Below are 16,426 nucleotides of genomic sequence, written 5' to 3'. Positions count from 1 at the left end.
ATGGCTGGGACTAGTACCCGCGCAATGTAATAAGAGGGTGGCTGGGACTAGTACCCGTGCAATGGAATAAGAGGATGGCTGGGACTAGAATCCGCACAATGGTATAAGAGGATGGCTGGGACTAGTATCCGCGCAATGGAATAAGAGGGTGGCTGGGACTAGTATCCGCGCAATGGAATAAGAGGGTGGCTGGGACTAGTATCCGCGCAATGGAATAAGAGGGTGGCTGGGACTAGTATTAGCACAATGGAATAAGAGGATGGCTGGGACTAGTATCCGCGCAATGGAATAAGCGGATGGCTGGCACTAGTATCCGCGCAATGGAATAAGCGGATGGCTGGCACTAGTATCCGCGCAATGGAATAAGAGGATGGCTGGGACTAGTATCCGCGCAATGGAATAAGAGGATGGCTGGGACTAGTATCCGCGCAATGGAATAAGCGGATGGCTGGCACTAGTATCCGCGCAATGGAATAAGAGGATGGCTGGGACTAGTATACGCGCAATGGAATAAGAGGATGGCTGGGACTAGTATACGCGCAATGGAATAAGAGGATGGCTGGGACTAGTATCCGCGCAATGGAATAAGAGGGTGGCTGGGACTAGTATCCGCGCAATGGAATAAGAGGGTGGCTGGGACTAGTATCCGCGCAATGGAATAAGAGGGTGGCTGGGACTAGTATCCGCGCAATGGAATAAGTGGATGGCTGGGACTAGTATCAGCGTAATGGAATAAGAGGGTGGCTGGGACTAGTATTAGTGCAATGCTTCAAGCCTTTCCTATTCATAATTAAGCTGGTTTCACTCAGCCTCGTGGACGCACATAGTGTGTCTCTCATTGCTGTGGAAACTACCATAGACCCCCAGCTGCAGAATAAGGAAGCCAGGCTTAGAAAGAGCATTATGGGAAGGTTGGGAGAAATAAAACTAATGCTCAACTCTGTGCTACTTCAGCAACATACATGAGGAGCTCATAGGGACGTGTCACTCGAAGCCCCTCCTCCCTCTCAAAAAGCCCAGTGAAATGAATCTGCACCAGCATCACCAGACCATGTGATAGTGACCATTTGAATAACTGGCCACAAATTAAACATTCTTTGCTGCATAAATGAGACAAAGAAAGAGAGGGGGAAATAGCCAACAGGAAATTAATGTGTAACAATGTGAACTGTTGCCCTGTGTAACAGGCTCACTTCAGAGGCAAAGCCTCAAGCTGTTAACTTCTTCCAGGTTGAAGGAGTGTAAAGACTTGGCTGCCAGTGATAGAAAGGGCGGATACTTATGCAATGTCCTGCTCATGGGCACCTCAGCCTCCAAACTGGATAAACCCCAACTCTTGCAGAGCAAAGCCCTGTGCACAGCATTAGGCCTATGCTGATCCAATCACCTTTCATCAACCAGGCGCGCGGCGCACTGGCTGCCCATCAAAGCTCGCATTGACTTTAAAACTACCACTACCACTGCATTCACAATGCCTCCCCCCCACCTGAACAGTGTTTCTCGGAAAATCCTGATGCGTTCCCTTAGATCCGGCACCAGCACGGCCCTAGACAACATGAGGGGTCCGTTTCTGTGTCACTGCTCCCGCTATTTAGAACTCCCCGATGGCTCACATCAGGAACAAACCTTCACATGCCTCCTTCACAAAGTCTGTAGAAATCTGGCTTTCAACAAATACGACTAATGCGCTCACCTGGTCTCTACCTGCTGCACCATAACAAGCGCTGTGATACCACTGGGTCTGGGCGTTCCATGAATGTAATAAATATATACAATACTAAATATCATGACCAGAGCAACAATGTAACAGGAACTAAGGCAGGTCTTCCTTTACTGGAAAGAAAGCTGGCAAAGATTTCAGTTCCATTTGTAAGATCTACAAATGCATCACTCACTAGAAAACTGCAAAGACAACAAGTGGAAGAAAGTTTAACATGTGCAGCTCGTGGCGTTTATCAGTGAAAAGAAAATCAGAATGAGAGACAGAAGGCAGATTAAATGTAGCAAAGAAGTCAAGATGGGAAGGGGTTAAAAAGAAAGTGAAAAAGAAAAGAGGAACGAGAAAGAAAGAAGGTGGAGAGGAAGAAAGTGAAACAAAAAAGAAGAAAAGGAAAGAAAGCTGAAAAAACAACTGAAAAAAATGTAAAGAAATATTTTTTACATGAAGGAAAGGGGGAGGGAGAAAGAAAAATAAAGAAGTAAAATGAAAGAAGGAAGGAAAGATGAAATGGAGAGAACAAAATGAAGGGAAGAAGGAAAAAAGCAGACTTTGTGGAATTAAGAGAAATGAAAGCAGAAACAAGATTAGAAAGAGACAGGCCTAGACGAGCCACTGCTTGTGAATTTGTCCATTTCTGAATTGTACCATTGCACTTCAGAGCTGTAAAATATTTGCTATGGTCAAATCCGTTATTGATACATTGTATTGCAGCAACTGCCCGTCATTGCTGTAGAAAGTGTAATGCAGGGATCTGCTGAATTGATACTTTGTAACAGGAGACATAGCACCGCGGGGGGGGGGGCGAGGGGGGGGTGGAAAAATGCCAGCCTCCAGGAGCAGAGTTCGTTTTTGGGGCCATTTAAATGTATTTTACAAGTCGGTTAGTTTTCTGCAAAGTGTCACAGGTAATGTTTACAAAAAAAACATTAAAAGGGAACTGTCATGTAATAACAGTACTCAGGTGTGAGATTACCCTCAATGAGAGAGACTGTCCTCCAAGACACGAGACCCGCAGTCAATGAGTTACACTTTTTGAAGGTGTGAGTGAGACAGATCCTAAGAGTAAGATTCCCATCCCATGAGTGAGACAAGGTTTACATTTGGCATCAGCTCAATGAGACTGTGGGTTAAGGAATGCCACCCCTTGCCCCCTCACCACCCTCGAGACGGTGCTCCCTGCTGTGAGGCTCGCACTGAGGGGGTGAGCCTGGGCTCCACGCTGTGAAACCTGCAGCCAATGACTGAGACCCTGATGGGAGTTGCGAGAGCCACGACGATTGATATTATGGTCCATCGTAAGGGACCCCACTCAATATGGGAGACATTGCTCACTTATCGCGACACCAGGACCTCACACGTGAGACTTGCACGACATGAATGAGACCGTCTCCAAGGTGTGCAGGTCACACAGATCTGCCAGTTGCGGCGCTCACATTGAAGGGCTGAGGTTGTTCTTCAAGTTGCGAGACAGCACGAGACATGTTGCTCCCTTTCCTGTGGGCCTCTAGTACTCAACACTGCTCTCCCTATAACGCAGGTTCTGTTCCACGTGCACCGTCACTGCCAGAGGAAGAGGCCCATCTGGTCTTCAAAGCCAATACATAACAACACAGAATTAGCCTAATAAAGTCCCTTCTCCACAAGACCGCATGTTATTGTGTGCACTTTCTTTAAAAATAAATAACAGCCTGCACTTTTCTGTGGCAAAGTACTTAATGGACAAGTCCTCTTGGGCACAATACCTGGTGGCCAGGCATTCTGTGCATAGTAACCAGTGGGGAGGCGTTGGAGTGTAGTAACTGAAGAGCATGCATTTTGTGGCAGTGTAATTTGTGGACAGGCACGCTTTGCATAGTAACCAGTGGGGTGGGGTTGTATTCATAGTAACTGAAGATCATGCATGTTATGGCAGCATAACTAGTGGGCAGGCATTCTGTGCATAGTTACCGGTGGGCAGGCGTTATGCTGATAGTAGCTGAAGATTTTGTGGCTCTGTAACTAGTGGACAGGCATGCTTTGCATAGTAACCAGAGGGGAGGAGTTATGTTTGTAGTAGCTGAAGATCATGCATTTTGTCACTAACTAGTGGGCAGGCGTTCTGTGCATAGTAACCAGTGGAGAGGCGTTATATTCATAGTAGCTGAAGATTTTGTGGCTCTGTAACTAGTGGACAGGCATGCTTTGCATAGTAACCAGAGGGGAGGAGTTATGTTTGTAGTAACTGAAGAACATGCATTTTGTGGCAGTGTAACTAGTGGACAGGCATTCTGTGCATATCAACTGGTGGTCATTCTGTGGTGGGTAACTGATGGCTGAGGCTTCACTGTCAAGCAGCAACATCTGACTTTGAGCTGCATATGGCACGCCTGTGTTATTTATAAACTGTCTGCCGAGAGTTAATGGCTTAATCACTGCTGTAAAATGGCCAAGAGTGTCTTCAGCCAATTAATTTATATCTCTGCCCTGCAATGAAGTCCCGATAAAACAAGCATTGACAAAGCCAACAGTTTTGGCATGTGTATAGGCATTAGAAGGGGATGTGCAGGGCACTGCTATTGTATGAGCAGATAATCATATCATGTTTTAGCTGTTGCCGTCTTATGGCCAGGGAGTATTTATTCATAATGTGCACTATACAGCAGAAATTGTGTTTCGAGGCACATCAAGACAAGGGGGGAGAGAAGTGGAAAATATTAAAACCTTCTTAAAAAGGTCTTGAAACGTTCAAAGCGTGCAAGTGAGATCGCAGGAGTAGGGGACGTGCAGGATGATGGTCAAAGGGGGGAAACAAACAAACATTTTGACTAGGCCGTGAGACGATTTGGAATGTGCAAGGGCTGAAACATATAAAAGGGGGAGAGGAGGGAGGAAAGGAAGTGCTGGAACAAATAGACAGACTGCATCAAGGAAACCCAGAAATGCAATTATGACAAAGAGGTATGGGTGAATGCAGACTGGAAAAGCCTCGCCGCACGGAATGAGGGGCTACATCAGGCATGCAGACAAGCAAATAAGACAGAGGTATGGGTGAATGCAGACTGGAAAAGCCTCACCTCATGGAATGAGGGGCTACATCAGGCATGCAGACAAGCAAATACGACAGAGGTATGGGTGAATGCAGACTAGAAAAGCCCCGCCTCATGGAATGAGGGGCTACATCAGGCATGTAGACAAGCAAATACGACAGAGGTATGGGTGAATGCAGACTGGAAAAGCCCCGCCTCATGGAATGAGGGGCTACATCAGGCATGCAGACAAGCAAATACGACAGAGGTATGGGTGAATGCAGACTAGAAAAGCCCCGCCTCATGGAATGAGGGGCTACATCAGGCCTGCCGTCAGACATTTTAGACTAAGCAGCTAATTGACAGGAAAATGGGGCAGCACCGTCTCAGGCAAGAAGGGATGCAACAGGCAAAAAGATGATAGTAAAAACAGGAAGGTGGGGGAAAATAAGATAAAAAGAAGAGGCCTAAGTGAAGAGTCGAGAAAGGAGGCTGCAAGCACATAGTAAACAAAGCAGCAGAGGCAAAAGATAGTGCAGTCACGAGAACGCAGGAGGTAGGGGTGCAGAAGCTACCAGGCACAGTATCAGGGGTGCACAAGGGAAAGCCTCACCCACATCAATAGGGGGCTACATCAGATATGCCAAGGGAACAGGGCAAGATTAGACCCAATGCTGGGACAGCAACATATGTCCCTTTACTTTAGTCACTGTGCATCTAAGTAAATCACATAATAGTATGTTATAAAAACCCAACTAATTCACGCTATACATTTTCAATTCAAATTCCCAATAAAAGTTTAGAACTTCCTAAATAGTAATTTCAATTAAAACTTTCGATAAAAGCAACAACATATGGGATTGTGTCAGCAACAACACAAGGAGTACAGGCCATCGGCCATGCCTCAAGGAGCAGAATGCAGGTAGTGTCTCGGAAGAGAAGCCAGGAAGGCGTCCAGGAACAGGAGGAACTGTAGTTGCCAGGATACAGAAAAGTGTCATGTGCTGCGCTGCAGATGTGGCACTGAATGATATCCAGGGAACAGTGAAACAACACAAGGATATGAACCGGCAGAAAGGACCTTGATCCTTCCTTACCTTGGGTGAAGCGTGATGCAACAGCGAAGTGCCACATCAGGAGGCGTGCCAGGGTAGTGCCACATCAGGAGGCGTGCCAGGGTAGTACCACATCAGGAGGTGTGCCAGGGAAACTGCGTGTGGAGCGGGGACATCAGGGTAGAAAGGCGCATTGAGTCGCCCTCAGCCACCGCAAGCTCCGGACAGGCTCACACAGGCCATGGGCCTTGAATAGATGGACCCCGGCCCAGCCTGCCGGCTAGGAGTCCAATGAGCATTTAGAAAGGATTCCTCCAATCTGAGGGTCAGGTGAGCCACCATATACACAGCCACAGATGGAAGAGCATCGCTGCCTGCAGATGGAAGCAGGCTCTATGGGAGGCAGCCATCTTCTAGTGCAGCTCAAGCTCCGGTGAAACGATGCCCATGTCGGCAACTGCCTCCTCCTGTCCTGCAGTGAGCTGCAGGAGGAGACCGGTGCCTCACTCCGGATGTTAGGTTGTGGCAAGAAATACCATTATGGCAGTGCCTGGCAAATGCCTATCCCAAGTGTACCCACACAACGATTGGCTTGTTCGTTTTCACTGTGGGACATGCAATCCTGATTTTAAAGGTAGGAAAGGAACAGAAGTCCAAAACTAGAAGCGGGACTGGGTGAGCTACTGACGCCTGCTATTTAGGAAGTACAATGTGATGAAAACCAGATTTTTTGGCAGATGTTATGATTCTTTCCAAAAGAAGACAGAAGTGCTTTATGTTATATCTTCATCATATAGACATATCAGACTTGGGGACAGAGGTGCTGGAGCAATGTTCTGAATGGAGGCGCTGGCCAGTGGGTTTCCCAAACCCTAGGTCAAGAGGGGTTAGAAAATTCCCAGTGAGCCTGCAAGTGGAGCAAATGTGATAACTCTCAGCTTGACACATTTCAGAACATGCATTGGCAAATGGCAAAGTTTTGGCGTTTACTGCTCGTCTTTGGATTCATAGGCACCGGCTGCAAGGAGGAGAGTGCAAAGTTTCAAAGGAAGATGTGATAAGGGGTGCAGGTGTGCAAGAGGATGAGAAGGGGAATAGAGCAATGGAGGAAGCAATTGAGAGAGGGTGCATCGATGATGAGCAAGAGGAAATAGGAGTGAGGAAGGGAAAGTGAGGCTAAGAAATAAAGCACAAGTGTGAGAGGAAGGATGAGGGGGATTATGGGGGTATGGTGGGTGTGTGGTGAATTAAGGTTGTAGGGTAGGTGGGGCTAGAGATGGGGGTATGGTGCGTGGTGGGGGTAAAGAGAGAAGGGGTAGGATTGAGTAGAGAAAGAGGGGGTAGAATGGGTAGTGGTAGAGAGAGCAGGTTAGGGTGGGTTGATGAGGGTAGAGACAGGGGGTTTGTTGGCGGAGGGTAGAGAGTTGTGTAAGGTGGGTAGGTAGGAGTAGAGAGTTGGGTTCTTGGAGAGAGTTGGGTTTTTAGAGAGTGGAGGTTGGGTGGTGGCGGTAGAGAGAGTGGGGGTAGGGTGGGTGGCAGTTGAGCGAGTGGGGGTACTGTGAGTGGGTGAAGGTGGGGAGAGAGTGGGGGTTGGTGGGGATTGAGAGAGTGGGGGTGTGGATAGGGTCAGTGGGGTAGAGTGGGAGTATGGTGGTGGGTGGGGGTAGACTGAGTGGGGGAGGGTGGGTGAGGGTGGAGAGTAGGGGTTAGGGTGGGAGAGTGGGGTAGAGAGAGTGTGGGGTAGGGTTGGTGGGCATTGGTAGAGAGAGTGGGGTATAGAGTGGAGTAGAGTGTGGATAGGGTGAGTGGTGGTACAGTGGGGGTAGAGCAGAGAGTGGGAGTAGCATGGGTGAGGATAGAGAGAGTGAGGGTAGTGGTAGAGAGTGAGGGTAGGGTGGGTGAGTGGGGATAGGTAGGGTGGGAGTAGATCAGGGTAGAGTGGGTGCGAAAAGAGGGGGCAAAGAGTGAGGGTAGGGTGAAAGAGTGGGGTAGAGGGAGAGGGGGTACGGTGAGTGGGGGGTAGAGAGTGGGGGTAGGGAGGGTGGTTTGAGGTAGAGAGAGTAAGAGTAGGGTGGATGAGCGGGGTTAGGTGTAGAGGGGGTAGGTTCATTGGGGTATGGTGGATGGATGCAGGTAGAGAGTGGGGTTAAGGTGTGTGGGTGGGAGAGTGAGGTAGGGTTGGTGGGGTACAGTGGGTGGGGGTAGAGAGGGTGGCTTGGGGTAGAGAGTAAGAGTAGGGTGGATGAGCGGGTGTCGGCCGGGGGGAGTAGGGATAGAGAGTGGGGGTAGGGTGAGTGGGGGAGGGTGGGTGCAGAAAGCATTCATGTCACTACTCCCAAAGCATGCTAACTACATTACAATGATAGAGGCAAATATACTGATCCACTTTGATAATGCATCCTGCATGCAAAGTCACAATAGCATCGTGCAGATTAATGTGAGCCTAATAAACCCTTATTAAACTTGGGTTTTAAAGTCAAAGTCAGTATTTCATAAAGCCTGCAACATTATGCACCCTTCTCACTTCAGATCATGCCTATTCACATGCTAAGTGTTGTTCTGGATGGACTCTGGTCAGTGCTTTAAGTGGAGTGGGGCCAAGCCCTGGCAGTCTCCAGAAGGGGTTCCCGAGCCAGAGCCCTGCATAAGTACACACATACTTAGGCCACTCCCCCTGAGCCACCAACTGCCCCCCGCCCCTCCCCCCCGATTTAGCATCCCATTTAATCCACTGACTCTGGTGCACCTACCTTTACGGGCTGCCGGGATTTCCAAGGGCCACAGGAGCCCCACATTAAACGATGCGTCCTCCCTCCCAGGCTGGGGCCCCTTCTGTGTGTGTACCACACCCGTAGTGTCACCCCCAATCCTCATATCCGCAGTCCCCATGCTGGAAAGACTCGGTTGCACGTCTCTTCTGCTTGAAAGATCTACATGGAACTGAGTAAGAGAGCCTCGCACCGCCCCCATGTCACGCGTTACCACAACACAATCCTACCCGCGAGTCCCGAAACTAGCAGCTCACACTTGCCACCGATATCCGAGCGCCTCACAGGGCCAGTGTGCAGAGGTCATCCCGGGGCCACAAACACCCGCCTCACGTTCCCAGTGAGGGGGGGCCCCGTTTACTCATGTCCCAGGTTCCTTTAGCAGCATAAAAGAAAGCTGGAGACGCCTAAACATGTCCATGTGTGACCGCACACCCTACCTGCTTACACGCCCTCCCCTCCCTCACAAAAAGAGAACCCATGGCAAGTGCTGTCCTAGATGGACTCTGGCCGCTCCTGCTTGCGCCCTTTCCATATTACCCAATGCCGCGCGGCCAGGAGCCCCTCTATACACGATATGTCCCCCCTTCCAGTCAGGGGCCCCTTCAGCGTTTTGGGGGTAGGGTGGGTGTCAGTTGAGCGAGTGGGGGTACTGTGAGTGGGTGAAGGTGGGGAGAGAGTGGGGGTTGGTGGGGATTGAGAGAGTGGGGGTGTGGATAGGGTCAGTGGGGTAGAGTGGGAGTATGGTGGCGGGTGGGGGTAGACTGAGTGGGGGAGGGTGGGTGAGGGTGGAGAGTAGGGGTTAGGGTGGGAGAGTGGGGTAGAGAGAGTGTGGGGTAGGGTTGGTGGGCATTGGTAGAGAGAGTGGGGTATAGAGTGGAGTAGAGTGTGGATAGGGTGAGTGGTGGTACAGTGGGGGTAGAGCAGAGAGTGGGAGTAGCATGGGTGAGGATAGAGAGAGTGAGGGTAGTGGTAGAGAGTGAGGGTAGGGTGGGTGAGTGGGGATAGGTAGGGTGGGAGTAGATCAGGGTAGAGTGGGTGCGAAAAGAGGGGGCAAAGAGTGAGGGTAGGGTGAAAGAGTGGGGTAGAGGGAGAGGGGGTACGGTGAGTGGGGGGTAGAGAGTGGGGGTAGGGAGGGTGGTTTGAGGTAGAGAGAGTAAGAGTAGGGTGGATGAGCGGGGTTAGGTGTAGAGGGGGTAGGTTCATTGGGGTATGGTGGATGGATGCAGGTAGAGAGTGGGGTTAAGGTGTGTGGGTGGGAGAGTGAGGTAGGGTTGGTGGGGTACAGTGGGTGGGGGTAGAGAGGGTGGCTTGGGGTAGAGAGTAAGAGTAGGGTGGATGAGCGGGTGTCGGCCGGGGGGAGTAGGGATAGAGAGTGGGGGTAGGGTGAGTGGGGGAGGGTGGGTGCAGAAAGCATTCATGTCACTACTCCCAAAGCATGCTAACTACATTACAATGATAGAGGCAAATATACTGATCCACTTTGATAATGCATCCTGCATGCAAAGTCACAATAGCATCGTGCAGATTAATGTGAGCCTAATAAACCCTTATTAAACTTGGGTTTTAAAGTCAAAGTCAGTATTTCATAAAGCCTGCAACATTATGCACCCTTCTCACTTCAGATCATGCCTATTCACATGCTAAGTGTTGTTCTGGATGGACTCTGGTCAGTGCTTTAAGTGGAGTGGGGCCAAGCCCTGGCAGTCTCCAGAAGGGGTTCCCGAGCCAGAGCCCTGCATAAGTACACACATACTTAGGCCACTCCCCCTGAGCCACCAACTGCCCCCCGCCCCTCCCCCCCGATTTAGCATCCCATTTAATCCACTGACTCTGGTGCACCTACCTTTACGGGCTGCCGGGATTTCCAAGGGCCACAGGAGCCCCACATTAAACGATGCGTCCTCCCTCCCAGGCTGGGGCCCCTTCTGTGTGTGTACCACACCCGTAGTGTCACCCCCAATCCTCATATCCGCAGTCCCCATGCTGGAAAGACTCGGTTGCACGTCTCTTCTGCTTGAAAGATCTACATGGAACTGAGTAAGAGAGCCTCGCACCGCCCCCATGTCACGCGTTACCACAACACAATCCTACCCGCGAGTCCCGAAACTAGCAGCTCACACTTGCCACCGATATCCGAGCGCCTCACAGGGCCAGTGTGCAGAGGTCATCCCGGGGCCACAAACACCCGCCTCACGTTCCCAGTGAGGGGGGGCCCCGTTTACTCATGTCCCAGGTTCCTTTAGCAGCATAAAAGAAAGCTGGAGACGCCTAAACATGTCCATGTGTGACCGCACACCCTACCTGCTTACACGCCCTCCCCTCCCTCACAAAAAGAGAACCCATGGCAAGTGCTGTCCTAGATGGACTCTGGCCGCTCCTGCTTGCGCCCTTTCCATATTACCCAATGCCGCGCGGCCAGGAGCCCCTCTATACACGATATGTCCCCCCTTCCAGTCAGGGGCCCCTTCAGCGTTTTGGGGGTAGGGTGGGTGTCAGTTGAGCGAGTGGGGGTACTGTGAGTGGGTGAAGGTGGGGAGAGAGTGGGGGTTGGTGGGGATTGAGAGAGTGGGGGTGTGGATAGGGTCAGTGGGGTAGAGTGGGAGTATGGTGGTGGGTGGGGGTAGACTGAGTGGGGGAGGGTGGGTGAGGGTGGAGAGTAGGGGTTAGGGTGGGAGAGTGGGGTAGAGAGAGTGTGGGGTAGGGTTGGTGGGCATTGGTAGAGAGAGTGGGGTATAGAGTGGAGTAGAGTGTGGATAGGGTGAGTGGTGGTACAGTGGGGGTAGAGCAGAGAGTGGGAGTAGCATGGGTGAGGATAGAGAGAGTGAGGGTAGTGGTAGAGAGTGAGGGTAGGGTGGGTGAGTGGGGATAGGTAGGGTGGGAGTAGATCAGGGTAGAGTGGGTGCGAAAAGAGGGGGCAAAGAGTGAGGGTAGGGTGAAAGAGTGGGGTAGAGGGAGAGGGGGTACGGTGAGTGGGGGGTAGAGAGTGGGGGTAGGGAGGGTGGTTTGAGGTAGAGAGAGTAAGAGTAGGGTGGATGAGCGGGGTTAGGTGTAGAGGGGGTAGGTTCATTGGGGTATGGTGGATGGATGCAGGTAGAGAGTGGGGTTAAGGTGTGTGGGTGGGAGAGTGAGGTAGGGTTGGTGGGGTACAGTGGGTGGGGGTAGAGAGGGTGGCTTGGGGTAGAGAGTAAGAGTAGGGTGGATGAGCGGGTGTCGGCCGGGGGGAGTAGGGATAGAGAGTGGGGGTAGGGTGAGTGGGGGAGGGTGGGTGCAGAAAGCATTCATGTCACTACTCCCAAAGCATGCTAACTACATTACAATGATAGAGGCAAATATACTGATCCACTTTGATAATGCATCCTGCATGCAAAGTCACAATAGCATCGTGCAGATTAATGTGAGCCTAATAAACCCTTATTAAACTTGGGTTTTAAAGTCAAAGTCAGTATTTCATAAAGCCTGCAACATTATGCACCCTTCTCACTTCAGATCATGCCTATTCACATGCTAAGTGTTGTTCTGGATGGACTCTGGTCAGTGCTTTAAGTGGAGTGGGGCCAAGCCCTGGCAGTCTCCAGAAGGGGTTCCCGAGCCAGAGCCCTGCATAAGTACACACATACTTAGGCCACTCCCCCTGAGCCACCAACTGCCCCCCGCCCCTCCCCCCCGATTTAGCATCCCATTTAATCCACTGACTCTGGTGCACCTACCTTTACGGGCTGCCGGGATTTCCAAGGGCCACAGGAGCCCCACATTAAACGATGCGTCCTCCCTCCCAGGCTGGGGCCCCTTCTGTGTGTGTACCACACCCGTAGTGTCACCCCCAATCCTCATATCCGCAGTCCCCATGCTGGAAAGACTCGGTTGCACGTCTCTTCTGCTTGAAAGATCTACATGGAACTGAGTAAGAGAGCCTCGCACCGCCCCCATGTCACGCGTTACCACAACACAATCCTACCCGCGAGTCCCGAAACTAGCAGCTCACACTTGCCACCGATATCCGAGCGCCTCACAGGGCCAGTGTGCAGAGGTCATCCCGGGGCCACAAACACCCGCCTCACGTTCCCAGTGAGGGGGGGCCCCGTTTACTCATGTCCCAGGTTCCTTTAGCAGCATAAAAGAAAGCTGGAGACGCCTAAACATGTCCATGTGTGACCGCACACCCTACCTGCTTACACGCCCTCCCCTCCCTCACAAAAAGAGAACCCATGGCAAGTGCTGTCCTAGATGGACTCTGGCCGCTCCTGCTTGCGCCCTTTCCATATTACCCAATGCCGCGCGGCCAGGAGCCCCTCTATACACGATATGTCCCCCCTTCCAGTCAGGGGCCCCTTCAGCGTGTCCTCACCCGTGGGCACTGGCAGCTCTGCAGCTGCAACACGCGCTGCACCTTTTACCTGGGCACTGGCAGCTCTGCAGCTACGACACGTGCTGCACCTCTTATGTGGGCACTGGCAGCTTTCTAGCTGCGACACGTGCTGCACCTCTCATGTGGGCACTGGCAGCTCTGCAGCTGCAACACGCGCTGCACCTTTTACCTGGGCACTGGCAGCTCTGCAGCTACGACACGTGCTGCACCTCTTATGTGGGCACTGGCAGCTTTCTAGCTGCAACACGTGCTGCACCTCTCATGTGGGCACTGGCATCTCTGTACCTGCAACACGCGCTGCACCTCTTATGTGGGCACTGGCAGCTCTGCAGCTGCGACACGTGCTGCACCTCTCATGTGGGCACTGGCAGCTCTGCAGCTGCAACACGCGCTGCACCTTTTACCTGGGCACTGGCAGCTCTGCAGCTACGACACGTGCTGCACCTCTTATGTGGGCACTGGCAGCTTTCTAGCTGCGACACGTGCTGCACCTCTCATGTGGGCACTGGCAGCTCTGCAGCTGCAACACGCGCTGCACCTTTTACCTGGGCACTGGCAGCTCTGCAGCTACGACACGTGCTGCACCTCTTATGTGGGCACTGGCAGCTTTCTAGCTGCAACACGTGCTGCACCTCTCATGTGGGCACTGGCATCTCTGTACCTGCAACACGCGCTGCACCTCTTATGTGGGCACTGGCAGCTCTGCAGCTGCGACACGTGCTGCACCTCTCATGTGGGCACTGGCAGCTCTGCAGCTGCAACACACGCTGCACCTTTTACCTGGGCACTGGCAGCTCTGCAGCTGCAACACGTGCTGCACCTCTTACCTGGGCACTGGCAGCTCTGCAGCTACGACACGTGCTGCACCTCTTATGTGGGCACTGGCAGCTTTCTAGCTGCGACACGTGCTGCACCTCTCATGTGGGCACTGGCAGCTCTGTAGCTGCAACACGCGCTGCTCCTCTCATGTGGGCACTGGCAGCTCTGCAGCTGCGACACGTGCTGCACCTCTCATGTGGGCACTGGCAGCTCTGCAGCTACGACACGTGCTGCACCTCTTATGTGGGCACTGGCAGCTTTCTAGCTGCAACACGTGCTGCACCTCTCATGTGGGCATTGGCAGCTCTGCAGCTGCAACACACGCTGCACCTTTTACCTGGGCACTGGCAGCTCTGCAGCTACGACACGTGCTGCACCTCTTATGTGGGCACTGGCAGCTTTCTAGCTGCGACACGTGCTGCACCTCTCATGTGGGCACTGGCAGCTCTGCAGCTGCAACACACGCTGCACCTTTTACCTGGGCACTGGCAGCTCTGCAGCTGCAACACGTGCTGCACCTCTCATGTGGGCACTGGCAGCTCTGCAGCTGCAACACGCGCTGCACCTCTCATGTGGGCACTGGCAGCTCTGCAGCTGCAACACGCGCTGCACCTCTCATGTGGGCACTGGCAGCTCTGCAGCTGCAACACGCGCTGCACCTCTTATGTGGGCACTGGCAGCTCTGCAGCTGCAACACGCGCTGCACCTTTTACCTGGGCACTGGCAGCTCTGCAGCTACGACACGTGCTGCACCCCTTATGTGGGCACTGGCAGCTCTCCAGCTGCGACACGTGCTGCACCTCTCATGTGGGCACTGGCAGCTCTGCAGCTGCACCACGCGCTGCACCTCTCATGTGGGCACTGGCAGCTCTGCAGCTGCAACACGCGCTGCACCTCTTATGTGGGCACTGGCAGCTCTGCAGCTGCAACACGCGCTGCACCTCTCATGTGGGCACTGGCAGCTCTGCAGCTACGACACGTGCTGCACCCCTTATGTGGGCACTGGCAGCTCTCCAGCTGCGACACGTGCTGCACCTCTCATGTGGGCACTGGCAGCTCTGCAGCTGCAACACATGCTGCACCTCTCATGTGGGCACTGGCAGCTCTGCAGCTGCAACACACGCTGCACCTCTTATGTGGGCACTGGCAGCTCTGCAGCTGCAACACGCGCTGCACCTCTCATGTGGGCACTGGCAGCTCTGCAGCTGGAACACGCGCTGCACCTCTCATGTGGGCACTGGCAGCTCTGCAGCTGCAACACGCGCTGCACCTCTTATGTGGGCACTGGCAGCTCTCCAGCTGCGACACGTGCTGCACCTCTCATGTGGGCACTGGCAGCTTTCTAGCTGCGACACGTGCTGCACCTCTCATGTGGGCACTGGCAGCTCTGCAGCTGCAACACACGCTGCACCTTTTACCTGGGCACTGGCAGCTCTGCAGCTGGAACACGCGCTGCACCTCTTATGTGGGCACTGGCAGCTCTGCAGCTGCAACACACGCTGCACCTTTTACCTGGGCACTGGCAGCTCTGCAGCTACGACACGCGCTGCACCTCTTACCTGGGCACTGGCAGCTCTTCAGCTGCGACACGCGCTGCACCTCTTATGTGGGCACTGGCAGCTCTGCAGCTGCAACACGCGCCGCACCTTTTACCTGGGCACTGGCAGCTCTGCAGCTAAAACACGCGCTGCACCTCTTACCTGGGCACTGGCAGCTCTCCAGCTGCAACACGCGGTACACCTCTCATGTGGGCACTGGCAGCTCTGCAGCTGCAACACGCGCTGCACCTCTTATGTGGGCACTGGCAGCTCTGCAGCTACGACACGCGCTGCACCTCTTACCTGGGCACTGGCAGCTCTTCAGCTGCGACACATGCTGCACCTCTTATGTGGGCACTGGCAGCTATCCAGCTGCGACACGCGCTGCACCTTTTACCTGGGCACTGGCAGCTCTGCAGCTAAGACACGCGCTGCACCTCTTACCTGGGCTTCGGCAGCTCTCCAGCTGCGACACGTGCTGCACCTCTTATGTGGGCACTGGCAGCTCTCCAGCTGCGACACGTGCTGCACCTCTTATGTGGGCACTGGCAGCTCTCCAGCTGCGACATGCGCTGCACCTCTTATGTGGGCACTGGCAGCTCTCCAGCTGCAACACGTGCTGCACCTCTCACCTGGGCACTGGCAGCTCTGCAGCTGCAACACGCGCTGCACCTTTTACCTGGGCACTGGCAGCTCTCCAGCTGCGACACGTGCTGCACCTCTTATGTGGGCACTGGCAGCTCTCCAGCTGCGACACTCGCTGCAACTCTTATGTGGGCACCGGCAGCTCTCCAGCTGCGACACGCGCTGCACCTCTTATGTGGGCACTGGCAGCTCTCCAGCTGCGACATGTGCTGCACCTCTAACCTGGGCACTGGCAGCTCTCCAGCTGCGACACGTGCTGCACCTCTTATGTGGACACTGGCAGCTCAGCAGCTGCAGCACGCGCTGCATCTTTTACCTGGGCACTGGCAGCTCTGCAGCTGCGACACGTGCTGCACCTCTTGTGTGGACACTGGCAGCTCTCCAGCTGCGACACGCGCTGCACCTCTCACCTGGGCACTGGCAGCTCTGCAGCTGCAACACGCGCTGCACCTTTTACCTGGGCACTGGCTGCTCTCCAGCTGCGACACATGCTGCACCTCTTATGTG

At 53.4% G+C, this 16,426-nt stretch overlaps 1 protein-coding gene across 2 annotated transcripts in view; it reads right to left on the bottom strand.

Moving 5' to 3' along the window:
• LOC138580169 (uncharacterized) overlaps positions 1 to 8,957 on the bottom strand; it is a 123,030-nt gene extending 114,073 nt beyond the window's left edge. The window contains exon 1 of one of the 2 annotated variants that reach the window (XM_069650499.1): positions 8,531 to 8,957. In XM_069650499.1, the coding sequence (XP_069506600.1) occupies positions 8,531 to 8,750 (220 nt within the window). In that variant the 5' untranslated portion in view covers positions 8,751 to 8,957. The remainder of the gene's footprint in view (positions 1 to 8,530) is intronic. The other variant, XM_069650498.1, reaches the window with a different exon arrangement.
• Between the last annotated feature and the right edge of the window lie 7,469 nt (positions 8,958 to 16,426).

This window comes from Ambystoma mexicanum, chromosome 3p (assembly GCF_040938575.1).
Source record: "Ambystoma mexicanum isolate Mex_15411 chromosome 3p, UKY_AmexF1_1, whole genome shotgun sequence".
Taxonomy (NCBI): Eukaryota; Metazoa; Chordata; class Amphibia; order Caudata; family Ambystomatidae; genus Ambystoma; species Ambystoma mexicanum.
This window is presented reverse-complemented; position numbering and strand designations above follow the sequence as displayed.